Source organism: Leptodactylus fuscus, chromosome 6 (genome assembly GCF_031893055.1).
Source record: "Leptodactylus fuscus isolate aLepFus1 chromosome 6, aLepFus1.hap2, whole genome shotgun sequence".
Classification (NCBI taxonomy): Eukaryota; Metazoa; Chordata; class Amphibia; order Anura; family Leptodactylidae; genus Leptodactylus; species Leptodactylus fuscus.
Window position 1 is genome coordinate 42,362,062 of NC_134270.1, and position 18,620 is coordinate 42,380,681.

Genomic DNA, 18,620 nt, shown 5'->3' on the forward strand with positions numbered 1-18,620 from the left:
ACAGGAAGACAGGGAGGAGCCGTTCCTGAACACAAGAAGGCTTGGTAAGTATTGATGGGGATAGGGGAGGGGGAAGAGTAATGGTGACGTTCGCGGTGAATCGGTATTATCAGAAAGTGTCCCTGGGGTGGTCATGACAGCTCCAGGGAAAATGGGTAAATATAGATTTTTTTTTTAATTGAAGTAAATTAGAAGTAAGTAGGGGGAGGGAGTTTAGTTTAGGGGTTAATTATCAGTTTATCCTGGAGAACCCCTTTAAACCTCTATATAAAGAGCTGGTCTTTGCTGCAGGGAATGACCAGGTTGCCCCTTCTAGGAGTATTCCCAATATAGGTGGCAGCTGACCAGGCACATCGTGAACTCTGGTGTTGAGTGCCAAGGATCAGGCTAAAAGCAGAGTGTGAACAAATTCCTAGGTCAGGACTAGCAGTGCAGATGTGATAATTAGCAATAGGTGTAATAGCACATTAGAAAAGGTACAAAGTCAGAATCACAATCAAAGGTCACACGAATAGATCAAGCAGTAAGAAACACTACTGTCCAGGACACCAGAGGAACTAGAACCTTGCTCAGGCAGAGTGTGATAGGCGAAGCAGACCTCTATACACTGACTGGCTGAGATTGGCTGGGGAAGACTTAGTGACATGCCTGCTGCCCCTTTAAGTATCAGGAAGGAAGCACATGCATGATACAGTGGAGGAGGGACCATAGGCATTACAGGAATGTTAATAATTTTGCTTTTTTTTTGGACCTATATGACCCCATTACAAGGAAAGATACAGTGAGAAAAAGCTGCTCTAATGGGTCAGAGCGGCCCCCAGAGCGCCCCCACATGTAGTATGATGGCACCATCAATTCCCCCAAATGTAGTACAATGGCCCCATCAGTGCCCCCAAATTTATTATGATGGCTCTCACACTCAGGAGAATGGCCCCCCACACTGCCTCCACATGTAATATAATAGACCCACACTCAGTATAACAACCACCGCATACTCAACTATGTGTATCCTTGGGGATGGCGGGGTATATCTTGTGGGGTACATGTACTACAGGTTGAAAACCATTGCAGAATGTTTTCAGGGTGAACACAGATGGGATAACTCTACATGACCTGATCCCTATGTGACCTGATCCGTACCCAGACACTAGGTCAGGCACCAGATCCATCATTACTGTCTTTGGCTATATAGAAAGCAGTTCACCTGCGCCTCACGTGTACAAATCCATCCCCCACTATTAGATTGTAGGCTTGCTGAGAACGAACTGGGTTAAAATACCACTTAAATGATCTGTGTTGGGTTTTATTTGCTTCCATTTTAGTTTTGCTGGCGGCTCCCTCTATATCAATAATAAGAGATAGTGTTTCAGGATTTTTTTTTTATTTATTTCTCAGGCTTAACTTAATCTGATGTGAAAATCAGACAAGAACATATGTAGACTGACACACTACGTGAGACGTTTTCCGAATGCTGCACTGTCTGAAATCCTTCCAAGGCTGTTACTATAGTATCTTAGAAATGAAAATCATTTCAAGAATATCTTTATACACGACTAATCTCTGCAACAGAGGATTTTCTGCCGTTTGCTAGCATTGAAAATGCAGAAATGCAAAAAAATTGTCTGTATATGTATTTTTTGGGATGTATTCTGTTGGTTTGGCTATTATTGTTTTATAGCTTTATAAAAACTTTTCAATTGTAGAAAAAGTGTAGTTAGAATTATTGCCTACTTAAAGGATGCCTGAAATCACCCCCTGACCTTCCATCCACTATGGAAAGAGTTGACCGCTAACTTAAAGGTAAAGGAGAGGTGATAAAGGTCTGACAATTGGAGGTCTGACTGTGGGGAAGTGGAAAAGATGGGGCAGATGGTCCCCGGGAGCAGACCACAGTGATCAAACCTTTATCACCTGTCCTCTGGATAGATGATAACTGTATTTCGGGCACCGGCCTTTCACTGGCCACACATGTCCATGTGTGTACACAACAGCAGCTACTCTACTTTTTTTTTAATGTAGATTGTGAGCCCCACATAGACCTCACAATGTACATTTTTCCCTATCAGTATGTCTTTTTTGGAATATGGGATTGAAATCTATGCAAACACAGGGAGAACATACAAACTCCTTGCAGATGGTTTTTTTCCCTTGGTAGGATTTGAACACCAGGACTCCAGCGCTGCAAGGCTGCAGTGCTAACCACTGAGCCACCGTGTGGCCCCTAGCTACTCTACTTTCTATGCCAGTTCCGTTACATGTATGAGATTTTGACAACGTGTGCTGGGCCGCCGCATAGAAGTAGTCGCGTATGTGCAGTGACTCTCTATTATAGGGAATAGGGGACCCCACTGCTGTTTCTGTCTAGTACATTTAACTTAAAAAAAAGGGTGACCTCTTGGCACCCTTATCTCATGATTAGTTTGAGTACCACTGGATTTAAAGGGGTTTTACGGTATAATCATATTTCTAAACTAAGCTAAACACCCCCCCCTTCCAACCTAACTTCTATCTTACTCACTATATCAATGTGCCCCGGGCACATTTTCAGATTTTCCGGTGACGTCCCGTTTATCCATTTCCGGGAAACAGAATGTCGCCAATACTAACTTCCCCCGGCCCTGCAGGAAGAGTTGGCCCCACAGAGGGAAGATATCTCCTGTTCCCAAAAGATGTAGACAGGACAGGTGTGTATGATGGGGTGGGTTGAGTATTAATTAATTTAATTAATTAATTAATTAGGAAGGGCTTGTAGTGGGTGGGCTAGCTAGGGAAACAAAGAGGGGATGTGAGGACTTGAGAGGGGGAAGTGGTGTGACTCAACTCTGAGTGAAGAGCAATTCATCGTGGTAGTTGTAGGGAAAAAGAACAGGAAGATACACCCAGTAAACAAATGCACGAAATGCCAGGAGCTCCCAGAAATCATGCAAAATACTTCTAAAAGTATATGAGTGCACTTATGAACCCATTAATAGCACTAACTGACCTTTTTTAAAAAATAAATAAATAAATAAATTGCCCGCAAAACACCTCTGGTGACTTGTTGCTTTTAGTAACTACTTGTATTCCCCATTATATAACAATTCTGGAACATACCGTATTTTACGGACTATAAGGCGCACTGGACTATAAGCCGCATTGCCCATGAGCGCCTTATAGTCCGTCTCGGTTCATATATAAGGCGCACCGGACTATAAGCCGCAGTCCGGTGCGCATTATATCTTATTGAAAGCGGCGGCAGGCAGACTTTGCCAGCGGCCGCTTAACCCCCCGCGTGCCAGCCGCTTCTATTGGAAGCGCTCGGCAGGCGAGGAGGGGCTCTATCAGCAAAATCATGCTGATAGAGCCCAACCGTAAACGTTAGATTAAACTACCCCCCCGTTTTAAAATAAAAGCCTGAAACAGAATGTGAAACTTACCGAGCGGTGCAGGGTGGGCGGGCATTCAGGCCTCCTCTTCCTCCGATGTTCTGTCCTCCTCCGGCGCTCGCAAGCTGATAATGGCCAGGGCACATGCGCAGTAGAAGCATTATGATATTGCGCATGCGCCCCGGCCATTATCAGCGAGCGCCGGAGGAGAAGGACGGAACATCGGAGGCAGAGGAGGCCTGAATGCCCGCCCGCCCGCCCTGCACCGCTGGGTAAGTTTCACGTTCTGTTTCAGGCCGGCGTGACAGCAGGGCTGCCGGACACTTCCTATTCATTTCTATGGGAGCCGACATGCGAGCGCTCCCCATAGAAATGAATGGACTGCTTTTTTCCATTCATTTCTATAGGGAGCGCTCGCATGCCGGCTCCCATAGAAATGAATGGGAAGTGTCTGTCCATTCATTTCTATGGGGAGCGCTCGCATGCCTGCTCCCATAGAAATGAATAGGAAGTGTCCGTCAGCCCTGCTATAACGCCGGCGTGTACGGCTGTGATACACGCCGGCATTCGGTAGTGTGAATGCACCCTTACGGTGCCTTTTATGTATGTATGGAAGCGGCACGCAGTCTTTGCCGCCGCTTCCATCCATATATAAGCCGCACCGGACTATAAGCCGCACTTACGATTTCTGAGGAAATCGTAGGTTTTTATGTGCGCCTTATAGTCCGGAAAATACGGTATATATATATATTTTTTTAGAACTTTGTACATTTAACAACTGAGTATTACAATTCCTCTTGTCAAAGGGGTGTTATCTACACAGCCTGGCAATATCAGCACCTGATACATGGACAAACTCTCAACTGGTAACACCCAGTTGTCAACTTATTCATATGATGATGATAATTTCATGTCTTAACATGTCTCTGTAGGGTCACCCAGGTGATGGGACTCCTGTAGTAATCCAGGAGCGGAGGCTGCATGTCGGTGTCCATAATGGCTGGGGGTTCGTGCAGCAGCCACAAGTTGTAGTTGTGGTTCCGGAAATGAAGCTGATAAGAGCACAATCTACTCTGAGCCTAAAGAAGAAGCAGGCCAACAACCAGAGGTATGGATCATATTGATGGGAAGGTGCAGTGTGATGTAGACTCCACGTCATTCTATCCATACATACCCCGCTCTCCCCACTTTTCTCAATTTGGGTAGGATGAGCCCTCGTCCAGGGGCGTACCTCCCATGCAGTGACCTGAGGCAATAGCGTTTTATTAATCAGCCATGCTTACTGTATTATTGCAATAGGTAGCGTCCGATAATTTTTACTCACCTGTCCACTCTCCTGTCCAGGCCTCCATCCACTGCTTCTCTAGGCAGTTTTGCACTTACGTCACGAGGTTGAAGAACACCAGGATGCTACATACAGCATACTGGCATTCTTCAGCATAGGTTACCCTGGAAGTGGCAGCGGAGGGCGGCCTGTACAGAAGCGTGGAAAGGCGAGTAAAAATTATCGGCTGCTACCTATAATATAACTTCTTCTGCTCAGGGTCATATTCTCTGTGTTGGGGGGAGGGAGGGGTCATATACCCTTATGGTGGGCCATAAAAAGTGGGGTATATACCATGTGAAGGGCCAGAAAAAGGAGCGATGGAGCGATAGCGCACATGTGTGATCAACACTATTGTATATAAACATGTATCTGTCCCTAAACTCATGCACATACACGCATACCATAACATATAATATCTTTCTATCTCAAAAAAGAAAGAAAATAAACACCCCTGCAGAGAAATATCAGTTTTTTCCCTTTAAATGTAAGGAAACGCTTAGAAATCCCTTTGGCCTTGCTATAAGACGTAGATTAGCTGTAGTGTTGTCTCTGCCAGAGATGTTCAGTACCTGAGCACTAGAGAAAACATCTGTAAATCACTGTATCGTACTTGTCGTACAAAGGCTTTGGACTTCCGACAATGACATAAAACAACATTTGTTCTCCTGTCAGCTCCTCCACTCAAGCCCTGGTATTAAGGAGCCGCATCCGTCTTCCAGAGATGGTCAGTGACCCTGGATTCTCCATAGTCTTTCAGCTGGAATATGTTTTCTGCCTTCCCAGTGGAGTCAGCAGCAAGGTACCGTGAGAGTCTCCGAAAAGGAAAGACGGTTTTTATGTTATTTCCAAAAGAAGTGGAGTCTTTATAGCTTGGTGATAAAAACAATGTTACGAAAATATTATATTATAGAATTGTTGTCCTCTTCATTGGATAGGACAACAATTTTAGATGGGCAAAGGTCTGACTGCCGATACCTATGCAGGTCTTCTGTTTCCCCGTGATAGCATGCAGGACACACTCACAATACTTTTTATAGCAGTCGTATTGAGTACTGCAGCCATTGCTCCATTCAAGTCTATGGTATAAACTGCTGCAATACTCACTATGTCGAGTGATCAGTGCAGCTCACACTATGACTTATGGATAAAACATCAATTTTCTTATGATTTTTAATACATGTGTGGATTTGGCCGCATTCAGCCGTATAGTGTGATAGGCTAGCCTTACACTCGCCTATTTTAATCTACAGCTGAGGATTTGCTACAATCCAGTATACCGTATATAATTCTCAATAGGCTAAACAGAACAGCAGCAACCATCGCTCTCCTGTCCTGATATCATTGCTGGCAAAAAGTCCAGTCCAGAATGACTGGATAGAATTGTAGCAAATTCTCAGCTGTCAAAAGTATCTTGAGATCTTGATTATTGCAATCTCTAGATCCAGCTGGTTTTCATGTCCTGCACTTACAATTTAATATTTATTGTGGCCATATTTCTGTTTCTCTAAACCTTGTGGTAGATATTAAACAGTTAAGTTTGGCGGCTTATATCCAGCAGTAGCTTCCGAAATACTGTTACCCTGTACCAGCTATTGTACCTGCTGGAAGTATAGCGCCATACACTTTGTAGTGGCCATACCTGGTTACTGCATCTATCCAGGGGGAGGTCTCTGCGCAGATAAGCCTATAATGCCTTATGTGCTGTATTGAAATCAGTTGTATCTTGTGCAGGGCAAGCTGCATTATAATGCCTTTGTTTCTATAGTTGCGGCTCGTCCTCAGCCCATGTGTCGCTGCAGATAAGGTGGGAAGTTAATAATTCTGGGGCTGATTTGTTTGATGTCATTTTCTTTACTTTACACACAAGTAGTTTTCAATCACTCAACTCCTATTATTGCCTTCAATATCCAGAAGAATTCCTGACACAGATTATAGTCTCTTCTCCGCTGAGATTTATCAGTTTGACTTTCAATAGATGTTTCTTGCTTCCTTAACAACTTTAAGTGCTTTATTTAACAGGAGAAGAAGCAGATTTCTGTTTTATGTCTGTTCAGAATGATTCACCTCTAACTAATGCATCTAAAATAAGAAATCGCTTTAATTAAGAATCTCCTTCTGATTTTGTGTATCACTATGGTAACAGACTACAAACAAACCCTGAGTAGTCCGCTCTTGCAGTCGCACTCCCGTCCATCTATATCCTACTTCTAACTAACCCCAGAATCAGTGTTACTGCAGAATCAGCCTATTCAGGGGGTGTTGTAGTCTGTAACCATGGAGACGCATTGATTTGCATAAGAGCGGTAAACACTAAACGGTACTATTCCGTTATCGGGCCAGCAGCAGCGCAGTTCAGCAGCAGCTTTCGGGACAGCAGTTCAGCAGCGGGAATTACAATGACATCCGAGGACTGCTGGCCCGATGCTTGTGCCCAGTAACCAGTACATCGATGACCCCCCTCCCCCATCCTTCTCCTCCTGCCAGTGCTGCCCCCCAGCTCTCCTTACATCTTCCCCGTACCCTCTCCCCGCCACACGACTAGGCCTCACCTCAGCGCTAGTACCGAGACCGAAAGGAAAGACACCGGGGCTCAATCCAGGCCCTGACAAGAAACACGCCGACTATAGGAACGGTGAGCTACAGCGAGCCGGAGGGACAAACTTTCTGCAGCGTCCGGCGGCTATCTAGTAGCATTCATTGCTCAAGATTTACGGTGAGGCCTATTACAGGGAGAGGGTACGGGGCAGATGTAAGAAGAGCTGGGGGGCAGCACTGGAAGGAAGAGGAGGATGAGGGCATCGATCGATGTACTGCCTACTACACACAAGCACGGCCTCTATCATCGGGCCAGCATCGGCTTAGTCATGTGGCGGGGAGAGGGTACGGGGTAGATGTAAGGAGAGCTGGGGGGCAGCACTGGAAGGAGGAGGAGATGGAGGGGGGGTCATTGATGTACTGGCTACTGGGCACAAGCATCGGGCCAGCAGTCCTCGGATGTCATTGTAATTCCCGCTGCTGAACTGAACTGCTGTCCCGAAAGCTGGTGCTGAAATGCGCTGCTGCTGGCCCGATAACGGAATAGTACCCACTAAACATAAGAATATTTGTAATCAAGACTATCTGCAAAGAGGTGGGCACATAACTTTTGTCCTATGATGATAACCCTAGACTAAAGTGCATGTATAATATACGTATGGCAATTGTAAACAGGTTGTCTTGATAAGACAACACATTTAAAGAGGACCTTTCATCAGATTGGGCACAGGCAGTTCTATATACTGCTGGAAAGCTGACAGTGCGCTGAATTCAGCGTACTATCGGCTTTCCCGATCTGTGCCCGGTGTAAAGCGCTATCGGTCCCGGTACCGTAGCGCTTTACAGTCAGAAGGGCGTTTCTGACTGTTAGCCAGGAACGTCCTTCTGCCTCGCGGCGCCTATCGCGCTGTACTGTGGAGCGGGGAGGAACTCCCCCTCCCCTCCTGATAATACTCATCTATGGACGAGCTGTGTGAGCAGAGGGAGGGGGCATTCCTCCCCGCTCCACAGTACAGCGCGATAGGCGAGGCAGAAGGACATTCCTGGCTAACTGTCAGAAACGCCCTTCTGACACGAAAGCGCTCCGGTCCCGGGACCGATAGCGCTTTACACTGGGCACAGATCGGGAAAGCCGATAGTACGCTGAATTCAGTGCACTGTCAGCTTTCCAGCAGTATATAAAACTGCATGTGCCTGATCTGATGAAAGGTCCTCTTTAAAGGGTCTCTATCATTGGGAAAAGTCATTTTTAGATAATCACATCCTTGCATAGCCTTTAGAAAGTCTATTACACACCTACCTTTTGTATGTAAATCGCCTCAGTGGTTTTTGAATAAGCCGGTTTTTATCCATATGCTAATTAGCCTCTTGGTGCACCTCGGAAGTCTCATTGTTTCTCTGCCTATTCTTTCCTATGTGTGTGTACAGCACAGGCTGCTGCTACTGATGACTTCCTGCTTCCTGTTTGCACACACACATAGGAGAGAATAGCAGAGATGAGTGCTGTTGGGAACTTCCTGTGCTGGATGGAAGCTAATTAGCGTATGAATAAAAACGGGCTCATTCAAAAGCCACTGAGGCGATTTACATACAAAAGGTAGGTGTGGAATAGCATTTCTAAAGGCTATGCAAGGATGTGCTTAGTTAAAAATGACTTTTCCCAATGATAGAGCCCCTTTAAAGGAGGTTGTCTGGTTCAAGAGAATTTAAGGCATTTTGTGATAATAAGGAGGTTCTCCTGACTAGGACCCCTCAATTAGGAAATACTGAACAGCGAGCCACTGCAACGAGCAACTTCAGTTCTGAAAGGCCCAGTGTATGCTTCAGAATATTATTTAAGGGTATGTCCCTATACAGTCTGACACTGTCCGGTTGGTGCTGACAGTGCAGGAACCAGGGCTGTGGAGTCGGTAAGCCACAGTTGCGACTCCGACTCCTGGATTTTTATCAGGTTCCGTCTCCGGCTCCGGCTCCGACTCCTTCATAAATGACCAATTCGTAACAATAAATTTACTGTTGTAAACTATTAACATCGTGCTTATTCAGTTTCTCACCATCATATAAGTAATCAGACCACTTAGAGCAAAAACTATATTTATTAGAATACAATTAGAATATAGCAAATAACTTTTATAAACTTTTCTAAACTCTTGTAAGCAAATATGCAATAAACACTGTTATGCAGTTAATAAGAAGACATCTATAAATTTGTCCTCAGAAAAAGTATTGCCTCTGTCAGATCCTCCTTCATGGATGCCCTTAAATCTGATCTAATTATTTTGAGAGCAGAGAACAACCTCTCTACACTAACTTGGGTTGGTGGCAAAGCAGTAACCACTCGGGCAACATCTGTTGTATGAACTATTGTTCATTGTTTGATAGAACATGAACATATACAGTATATTTGAGTAACATTTATAAAATTCATATGAAAATTCAATTATGAAATATATTAATACTTTATTTTAAAGCTGGAGTCGGAGTCGGTACATTTCTACCGACTCCGACTCTGACTCCGACTCCAACCAAAACTAACTCCGACTCCACGACTCCGACTCCACAGCCTTGGCAGGAACACCCCTTTGTTAAGGTGAATGGTAACACTGACTTGTCAATATATTCATTACATTTGTTGGGGGCATAATACCCCCAGAGATATGCTGTCTGTAAAGGAAAATTATTGTGTTAGCCCCCCACACATTCTATGAGTAAATCTCTAGATTTGTTTTTCCTCCATGGGAATTCTACCCAAGGCTTATGCACCCAGCCAAATATAGTCCAAAAAATCCCGTCTGTACATCATCTGGATTTTCTTGACCAAACCCAGTCAGAAGGCCTCGGCTCCTTGCATCATAATGATTGATGCCGCTAGGAGTCCCTGCCTATTTGCCAGTTCCCCTGGTCCTGTACTGTATGGACTGTGCCACCCTGGTTTTTCACAGGGGAGGACAGAAACTTCTATCACAGACACTTGATGTTTACCTAGGTCCTGTTACATAGTTTATAATGCAATACTTATCGTCTGTCAGCATTTTTAGGAGACTATAGATAGGAAGATAACCACAGTGACCTCCCAGGAGGCAGAGATGGTACTAGCTCTAGCCTAGACGCTCACGTGATACTGTCTTCAGGCACAAACAGTAAGAAAGCAGGGGAAATGTAAAATTTAAGATGGTGTCTGATCAAGAAAAGAGGTATAACTGTAAGGAAGATATTACTATACACTAGGGATGAGCGAGTAGTATTTGTTCGAATATCGAATACCATTATAGTCTATGGGGAAGAACGGAATGTTGTTCCGGTTTTCATGGAAACCAAAGTTCGACACATTGGATCCTCCAAATTCAGGAAGTAGCAGGATGAGGAGCGCGAGGAGGTTTTTGAATTGAATTCAGTGGAATTTTCCTTTTGTGGTATTCGGCCGATACGAGTATGCGTAATACTGTTCGCTTATCTCTACTATACACATAAAAGATGTCCAGTATGTGACAGACAATCAAGTAAGTACGTGTGGAGAGGACAATGTTGTATTTTGTGCTTCAGGTTTTCTTTATAGGAACGTTCCAGTGACTTTTTTTTTTTTTTTTAACTTATTATATTGTCTGAAGGACCATCTTGTCATTAGTAATAAGTTTTCTCCTTACACCTTTCCTTATTCTGTTTTCACCTTCTTCAGCATGCCACATGATCACACTTTTTTTCCTAGCATGGGTTGCTGTGCAATGGAGGTCTCTGCAGATTGTATTGTAAGCTACCATGTGATTCAAAGTCCTGTCCCCCTTGTCCTCTACTTTAAGTCATCTGTGTAAGTGCCTCCCTGAACATCATCTGCCTCTCACTTAATTTGCTTCCTATAGCCCTTGTCTCTCACATACTGTCCCTAGTTGCCCCCTCCCTCACAGTCAGGTCACCATACCCTATTACCTGCCATGGTGGTTTTAGCAGCAGTTGGTACATCTGCTCATAGTCTAAGGTCTTGGCAGGTGTATAGCATTTGAGCTCTGCATTGTTTTGCAGAAACAGGAATTAGACAGGGGGTACAGGTACATGACATGGGTGATAGCAATCAATGACTACCTTGCATAGCTTAAAAAAACCCTAATTGCTCCACTAATTCTGTCTGGTTATATTCCGAACTCCACATCATCCTAGACTTGCCAGCAAAGAGTTAAAACGCATTCTGTTCCCTTGCTAAGCATTTCCTATGCGCAGCATCTATTTACATTCTTCTGAGGTGCTGTTCACACTTGCCCTTAGATAACATGTACGGTAATTGCCTAAATCCCTTTAAATTTATATTCCTATCAATCCCCCTGTGTAACAGCAGAACCCTCCTTTATGTTTCTTTAGCCTCTGCCAGATCTGGCCCCTTCTTCTTTATTTATAGACGCCTTATCCAGTACTATTGACTTTCTCCTAGCATTCTGTCCCTTCTGGAACTAAAGTGTGAACCCGACCATCGAGACGCCCTCAGAGGTGGCTGCTAAATCGATTCCTGCTGAGCCAAGGGCTGTAGGGGCTGCAGTGAAATCCTGGGAAATGAGAAACAACTGACAAAATGGCACCCAGAATCTAAAGACATTTCCTTTTGATTTCATAACAAAGAAACCCCCTCCCCGCGGGAACTGGATGTGTCTGTGCTGGAGTGCATAATACAGATGGTCCAAGGGGATTCTGTGATTGATGTCGAGTACAGTGTATGTAAAAGGGGACACCATGTGACCCGCAGAACATGCCGAGAACTTTGGAAAGTTGTATTTTAGAGACTAATTGCTCACATAGGGAAGGGCCCAGTCATTGTGAGCTCTATCCAGGGTAATACACTCCACACATAATACTGCGTAATGTTTTATGTGTTTTTTTTGTGCTTTGCTTCTTTCTAAACTAGTAATGACCAGGACTTGGCTGGTGGTAATAGGATTCTGGTCTTTGTTTCTCACCTTGTGTGACCAGTGAACTTGAATAAAACAAAATCCAAGATTGTATTTTTATTTTTCTTGCACAGTTTGCACAATACCTAGGCAATGTTGTTTCTTAAAGTTCATCTGCAGAACCCCCTCCTCCCCCCCATTAAAAAAAATAAATAAAATTTAAGGCTAAGGCCCTATGCAATGAATTTATGCCAAAAAAAATGATGCGGAAAAGACTTCGCCGGCAACACATTGCAATTTTTTTCTGTTTTTTCACAGAAGGTCTGTAGTTTTTCTCTGCAGACTTTCTGCCACTATTATACTTATAGGGAAACCGCCAGCGGTTCCGCTAGTGTAATTAATATGTTGCGATTTGCACAAGCCTTTTTGAAATCGCAGCATTTCCGCTGCAGATTTTTTCTGCAATGTGTGGATGGGATTAGCCAGAATCCACTCAACATTGCAGTTAATGTAAAATGCTGCATTTTTGCAAAGTGGGGGCCCCCAGCCTAGAGGGGTTTTATGGGCTAAAAATATTGATGATCAATACCAGATCGAGGAGTCAGACACCCACCACCGAGATTGACTAAGTGATACACAGAGAATGAAACAGGAAGCAGACAGCTCTGTTCTTTGAGTAGTGGCCAGACCAAGGTACTGCAGATTAGCTGCCATTCATTTGAACGGGACCTAAGCTGCCGGGATTCAGTCCTGCCAGTGCACAGAGAACAGATCTGTCTGCTTCTTGCTCCGTTCTCTGTGGATCAGCTGCTGGGAACAACTTATCAGTGGTCAGTGTTAGACCCCCATAGATTTGATATCAGTGACCTCACTTTAGGATAGATCATTAGTATTTTTAGCCTGGAAAACCTCTTTAAAGGGGTTGTCCCATCTCAAGGATCCTATCTAAACTGGTAGATTATGTAGATTGAAGGCTTTTCCTAAATATATTGCTTTAGAAATTCTGCTTTGTTTGCCTGGTATTTAAATGTATTCCCTCCATTGTTTACACTGCTTTGCTATAACCACAGACCTATAGGACAAGTGATGTCACCCACTGCTCTTGCCGCCAGTACAATCCGTTCAGATAATTACAGTTATCTGATAAGTCAGAGTCTGTTATCTCTCTATGCAAATACACAGATAACACTTTGTTTGTTCTGTAAATGAATCTGAAGATTATCTGACCTGCAGGAGTGTTCTGTGTCCCGTTCAGCAGGAGGGAGGGGGAGAGATACAGGAAGTGAGAAGCAGACACTGCACACAGCCTGGCTGAAAGGCTGCGATGGGACAACCCCTTTAATTTAGTGTAGTAACTCAGTGATATATTTTCTCCAGAGTTCAGTAGTTCTTGCTCCAAACCTGTCAATGTCTGTTCCTTTGAATCCAGGACAGAGATTGGATCTCTCAAACTACAAAACTGCTTGTATACATGTTCTCTTGATAACTGAATGTTTCCTTGAGATAGGTATGTATTGCGACATTGTATGTTCTCTTGAGCAAATCCATACTGTCCAGGAATGACCTGAAATGAACAGATCTGCAAATCTGTTTAGGAAGCCCCAAATGGGTAAATTTTAGGAAGACAGAGGAACTGAGGAGTTTGGATGAAAAGGTAGTCACTTTTAGGTAATCCATTTGATTGTGGGTGGCCCCTGGAGATCCCTCTCTCTATGTGTGGGTGCTTATTGTTCCAACTCCCTATGAAGTTCCTATGACCATACATCTCATATCTTGGAGAGTTTGTAGGCATTCCTGCTTGAACCGTGGTTGGGGTTGAAAAGATCGGGTGGTTTCACCACCTTTTGTAGGTCATAGGTGTCAATAGCTAATTATATAAATTTTGCAGGTTTGTAGTGACTACTACAGTGCTTAGGCCCGGTTCACATCTGCATGGGTTTCCATTCGGGGAGTCCACTTGGGGAACCCGAACGGAAACCTAACCTACATAAAAAAAAGTGCTTACCTTAGGAAACCCACGAACTCCATTGACTATAATGGGGTCCGTGTGGTTTCCACACGAAAAATGTGGATAAAAGTGCTGCTTGCAGGGCTTTTCTCTCCACATGAAAAATGGGGAACGGAATGACCCGAACGCAGATGTGAACCGGGCCTTAGTATGTTTAGTAAGGTACCGGCGGTCACCAACAGTTAGAAAACAGCTGCTTGTATGTAACATTTGTGGGCCAAAACTTTCTTCCCAACTTGACACAGAAGTCTTAAGTGGTCAGAACATTTTGTTGTATTTACCATCTCCACTATGAGAATTTTCTGTGCTGTCTGATTTTGTCACCGGAGTGTAAATGACGTGCGTACACCAGAGCACACACTGACACGCTGAAGGCAATGTCACCTATATAAATATTCATTATATAAGAGATGTATTATGGAAACAGAAGAGCTATTTTTGTGAACTGCTGCAATCTCATTAGACATCTGTCAGCCTATTAATTTGTAAGGTTTCTTTCTGGGTTAGAAATGTCATATAAATTATTGAATGGTCCCATGAATCTTCCTGACTGATGTGGTGCAGTGTTATGTATGTCCTGCATGACAGCTACTGCTATGGAGCGGAAACTTGGCAAATGAGTCTCGTTGAAAATAATTAAGAGTCCATTTTAATATGCCGAGGTTTTTTATGTTTATTGACAACTTTACATAAAATTTCCTGAGGCTCCAGACTGTAACATTCTTGGTCGTTCATGGGGACAGTACTCTCTGAAGTAGCAAAGTGTACAGAATACAGGTTAAAGTGTCTAATGGAGTTAGCAAGCATGGAAAAAAAGTAAAATAATGACAAAAGTTCCCAAAATCTTGTATTTTATGGGTGATAGCGCATTCATTTATCACAAAGAAGCTCCCCTAGTGTAACAAGCAGCTGATTGTGGACCCAATGGGATACTGAACTGGTGTCACATAAGGCCGGGCATTGTCTGAGTGGTCCAACTAAGTCTCAGTGGCATGAATATACTGTATATCATCACAAATACAGAATGTTCTGAAATATGCATTATCCTGGTTCACATCTGCGTCAGTAATTCGTTAGGGGAGTCCACATGGGGATCCACCCCCGAACGGACTACTGAACGCATTGGCAATCCCTGTGTCTGAAAGTGCCCGGTCTACTGGATATAGGGTATCTGCAGTGCTCCTCTTCCTTCGGGAAGGGGTTAATAGGAGCACTGAATATTCCCTATATTCAACTAGGCTGAATTCCACGTGGGGGAAAAAAAAACCAGTCCTCAAGCTCAGGGAAGGGGCAGACAGACAACCAAAACACCCCCTCCCCTTCCCTAGCACCCAGCAACTACTGCACCCAAAAACTCCCACCATTTTAATTTTTGAAATTTTCCAAGAGCTGCTGCATTCCCCCCCCCCCCCCCTCGGCTTATACTCGAGTCAATAAGTTTTCCAAGTTTTTTGTGGTAAAATTAGGGGCCTCGGCTTATATTCGGCTCGGCTTATACTCAAGTATATACAGTACTTATGTAGTAACTCAGTAGAGGAAGGCCTGTAGGTTAGGAGTAGTAGTGATAGCTGTACAATAGTCCATTAGTACATAAATTGAGCAGAGATATCCTATATCCTGGCTATAGAACAACACTGGAGCTGGTCAAGATATTCAGACAGTTACAGTGGCATGCAAAAGTTTGGACACCCCTGGTCAAAATGACTGTCATTGTGAACATTTAAACAAGTTGAAGATAAAATGATCTTCAAAAGTCATAACATTACAGATGACACATTCCCAATGTATTTTTGGAAAATAAAAAAAAAATATTTTCATAGTTTACATTTTTAAAATAACAAAAAATTAAAATAGCCTAATGCATGGTTATTACCTAGTAACACTTTGGCAAGTATCACAGCTTGCAAACATTTTTTTTTGTAACCAACCAAGAGTCTTTCAATTGCTTTTTGAGGGATTTTCATCCATTCTTCCTTGGAAGAGTGAGATTCTTGGGCTATCTTGCGTGCTCTGCTTCTTTGAGGTCTAGCCACAGATTTTCAATGATGTCCAGATCAGGGGACTGTGAGGGTTATTGTATTGTATTTAGATAGTCCATGGTCCATTTAGGTAATTCCATATTTGTGCAGGTATTGCTGAACAGTAGAGCAATGTACCACAACTCAAGAGTCTGCTCAATCTTCCTGGAGGTCTTTTGCAGTCAAGTTGGGGTTCTGATTTGCCACTCTGGCAATTCTACGAGCAGTTGTCTCTGAAGTATGTCTTGGTTTTCCTGATCTTATCTTGACCTCTTCTGTTCCTGTAACTGCCATTTCTTAATTACATTTCTAACTGAGGAAAGCATTCTCCTGCTTTGTGGGCCTCCACCATTTTCATTTTCAGAGTGCTAGGCAGCTGCTAAGAATAATCAATGGCTACTATTTTTTGGCACAAGGTTAGAGGGGTCTGGGTATTTATAAAGCTGTAAATTTTGCATCACTTGGCATTTCCTATGAAGAAGCCATAACCCTAACTGGATAATTGAGGTCTGAGACCTTGGCCAAAGTTATCTGAGCACATCTGAAGTTATCTGAATTCAGCGCACTGTCGGCTTTCTAGAAGTGTATCACTGCATGTGCCCAGAGGACGTGAAAGGTAACAGAAAGGATGATTATTTATTTTTGTACCATAGGTATACTTTGGCGGTTTTATCAGTACTAATGTCGACTTGTCAATATACAGCTGTAGTGACCCGCCAAAAGGTTTGCCTTTTACTTCTATGTCATCTAGGGCGTATTATCAGGTGTGAGATGGTTGGTAGATATACAGTACTGCCCTTTTCTGGTATAGCGCACTTCTTTCCACTAATCTGCTAATCCTAATGCAGCCTTCCATAGTAATCCAGCTCTCTGCATCATTCTGCACAAAATGTTTACAGATCCTGCAAGAAGCTTGGAAATCATTATATCCACTGGAAGTTTATTCTTCTCAATGGTTATTTACTGGGACTGAAGAACGAGCGAGACTGAGTGATGAGCCCTAATAAATAATGCAGGAGCTGTTTAAGGCATTTGCAAAAACCTGAGCCAGACGGGGGCAGGGTTAAATATTTAATTTGTTCCTGGTGTAGAATGCGGGAATTCCATACAATGGAGCTATGACAGTAAGATTCTATAAGAGATGGAATACAAAATAAAATTACCAGTTTTCCAAAAAAATGGCTGCCATTATATCTCGCTTGGGGTTCTGCCTTATTAATTTTCTGGGTTATATATATCGATGATCTGTCATTGGGATAGGTCATCATTTCACATTGGTGGAGATCTGTGGCGTAAACGCCGCAGTTTGACCACCGAAAAAAACATGGCGTTTTACAGTCACTCCGTTCTAGCGAATCCCATCCCCATAGTAGGTAAAATACATGAAGCAGACACACTGTGATTTACAAAATCGTTGCGGTCTTGGAAATTGCAGCTCGTCAATTATACCTATGGAAACGATGATAATTGAAGCAGAAAGGGAGTAATCCAAGACCCCCCTAATATTTTCTAACGCACTAGATACTGTAGGCCTTTCCAGAATAAAATGAGTGTCCAGGCATGGTTTGAGACCCTTTTTTGGTACACATTTGTTACTTGATATACCATACTTCCTAGTAGTCCCATGTGGGGCCATTTTGCTGAGCAGCCATCTGGTGTGCAGGATACCAAGTATAACCACCCCCTAATAATCACTTTAAAATTGCTGAAGCCCACCTCAAAATGTCACTTTTATGATTCAGATTTTCAATTTATGGCTCAAGTAAATATTCCTGGTACCTTTAAGTGTATTTTAACTCTTTAGCGCTCAAACACATTTTAACCTTTAACCAGTAACATTTTACCCCTCTCTGCATTCCCGCTTTCATAACTTTTTGCACTTTATTCTAATGTAGCTATACGAGACCTTGTATTTTGAGGGGACATAAGACTTTTCAATCAGTTTTTATTTATTTTATTTTATTTTTGAGAGGAGAGATGAACAGGATACCTCAGTTCTGGCCTCTGAATCTGAAGGTTTATGGTGTTTATCTCGTAGCACGCACTGCACCCTCCTTTTATTTTAGGGGTTGTCACAGATGTGGTGATACCAAACGTCTGGTTTTTATTTTTCGCTTACATTAGCAAAGGAGAAATTGTTGTCTTTTTCTGTAAGAGCATTTAGGTACCACAGCATCTAGAGGTACCAGTTTGTTGCCCCCCTATCTCTGCCTCCAGTTTGTTGTCCCCTCCCTATCTGCCCCTAGTTTGTTGTCCCCCCATCTCTGCCTCCAGGTGCTTGTCCCCCCTTCATCTGCCACCAGTTGCTTGCCCCCCCTTCATCTGCCACCAGTTGCTTGTCCCCCCTTCATCTGCCACCAGTTGCTTGTCCACCCCCCTTCATCTGCCCCCAGTTTCTTGTCCCCCCATCTCTGCTCCCAGCCTCAGGCCCCCCCATCTCTGCTCCCAGCCTCAGCCCCCCCCATATCTGCTCCCAGCCTACACAGTCTCCACACC

At 43.6% G+C, this 18,620-nt stretch overlaps 1 protein-coding gene across 1 annotated transcript in view; it reads left to right on the plus strand.

Annotated features, from left to right (window-relative positions):
- NPHP4 (nephrocystin 4) overlaps positions 1 to 18,620 on the plus strand; it is a 213,498-nt gene that overhangs the window by 85,235 nt on the left and 109,643 nt on the right. The window contains exons 8-9 of the mRNA XM_075279781.1: positions 4,298 to 4,473; positions 5,365 to 5,491. Coding sequence (XP_075135882.1) covers positions 4,298 to 4,473; positions 5,365 to 5,491 — 303 coding nt within the window. The remainder of the gene's footprint in view (positions 1 to 4,297; positions 4,474 to 5,364; positions 5,492 to 18,620) is intronic.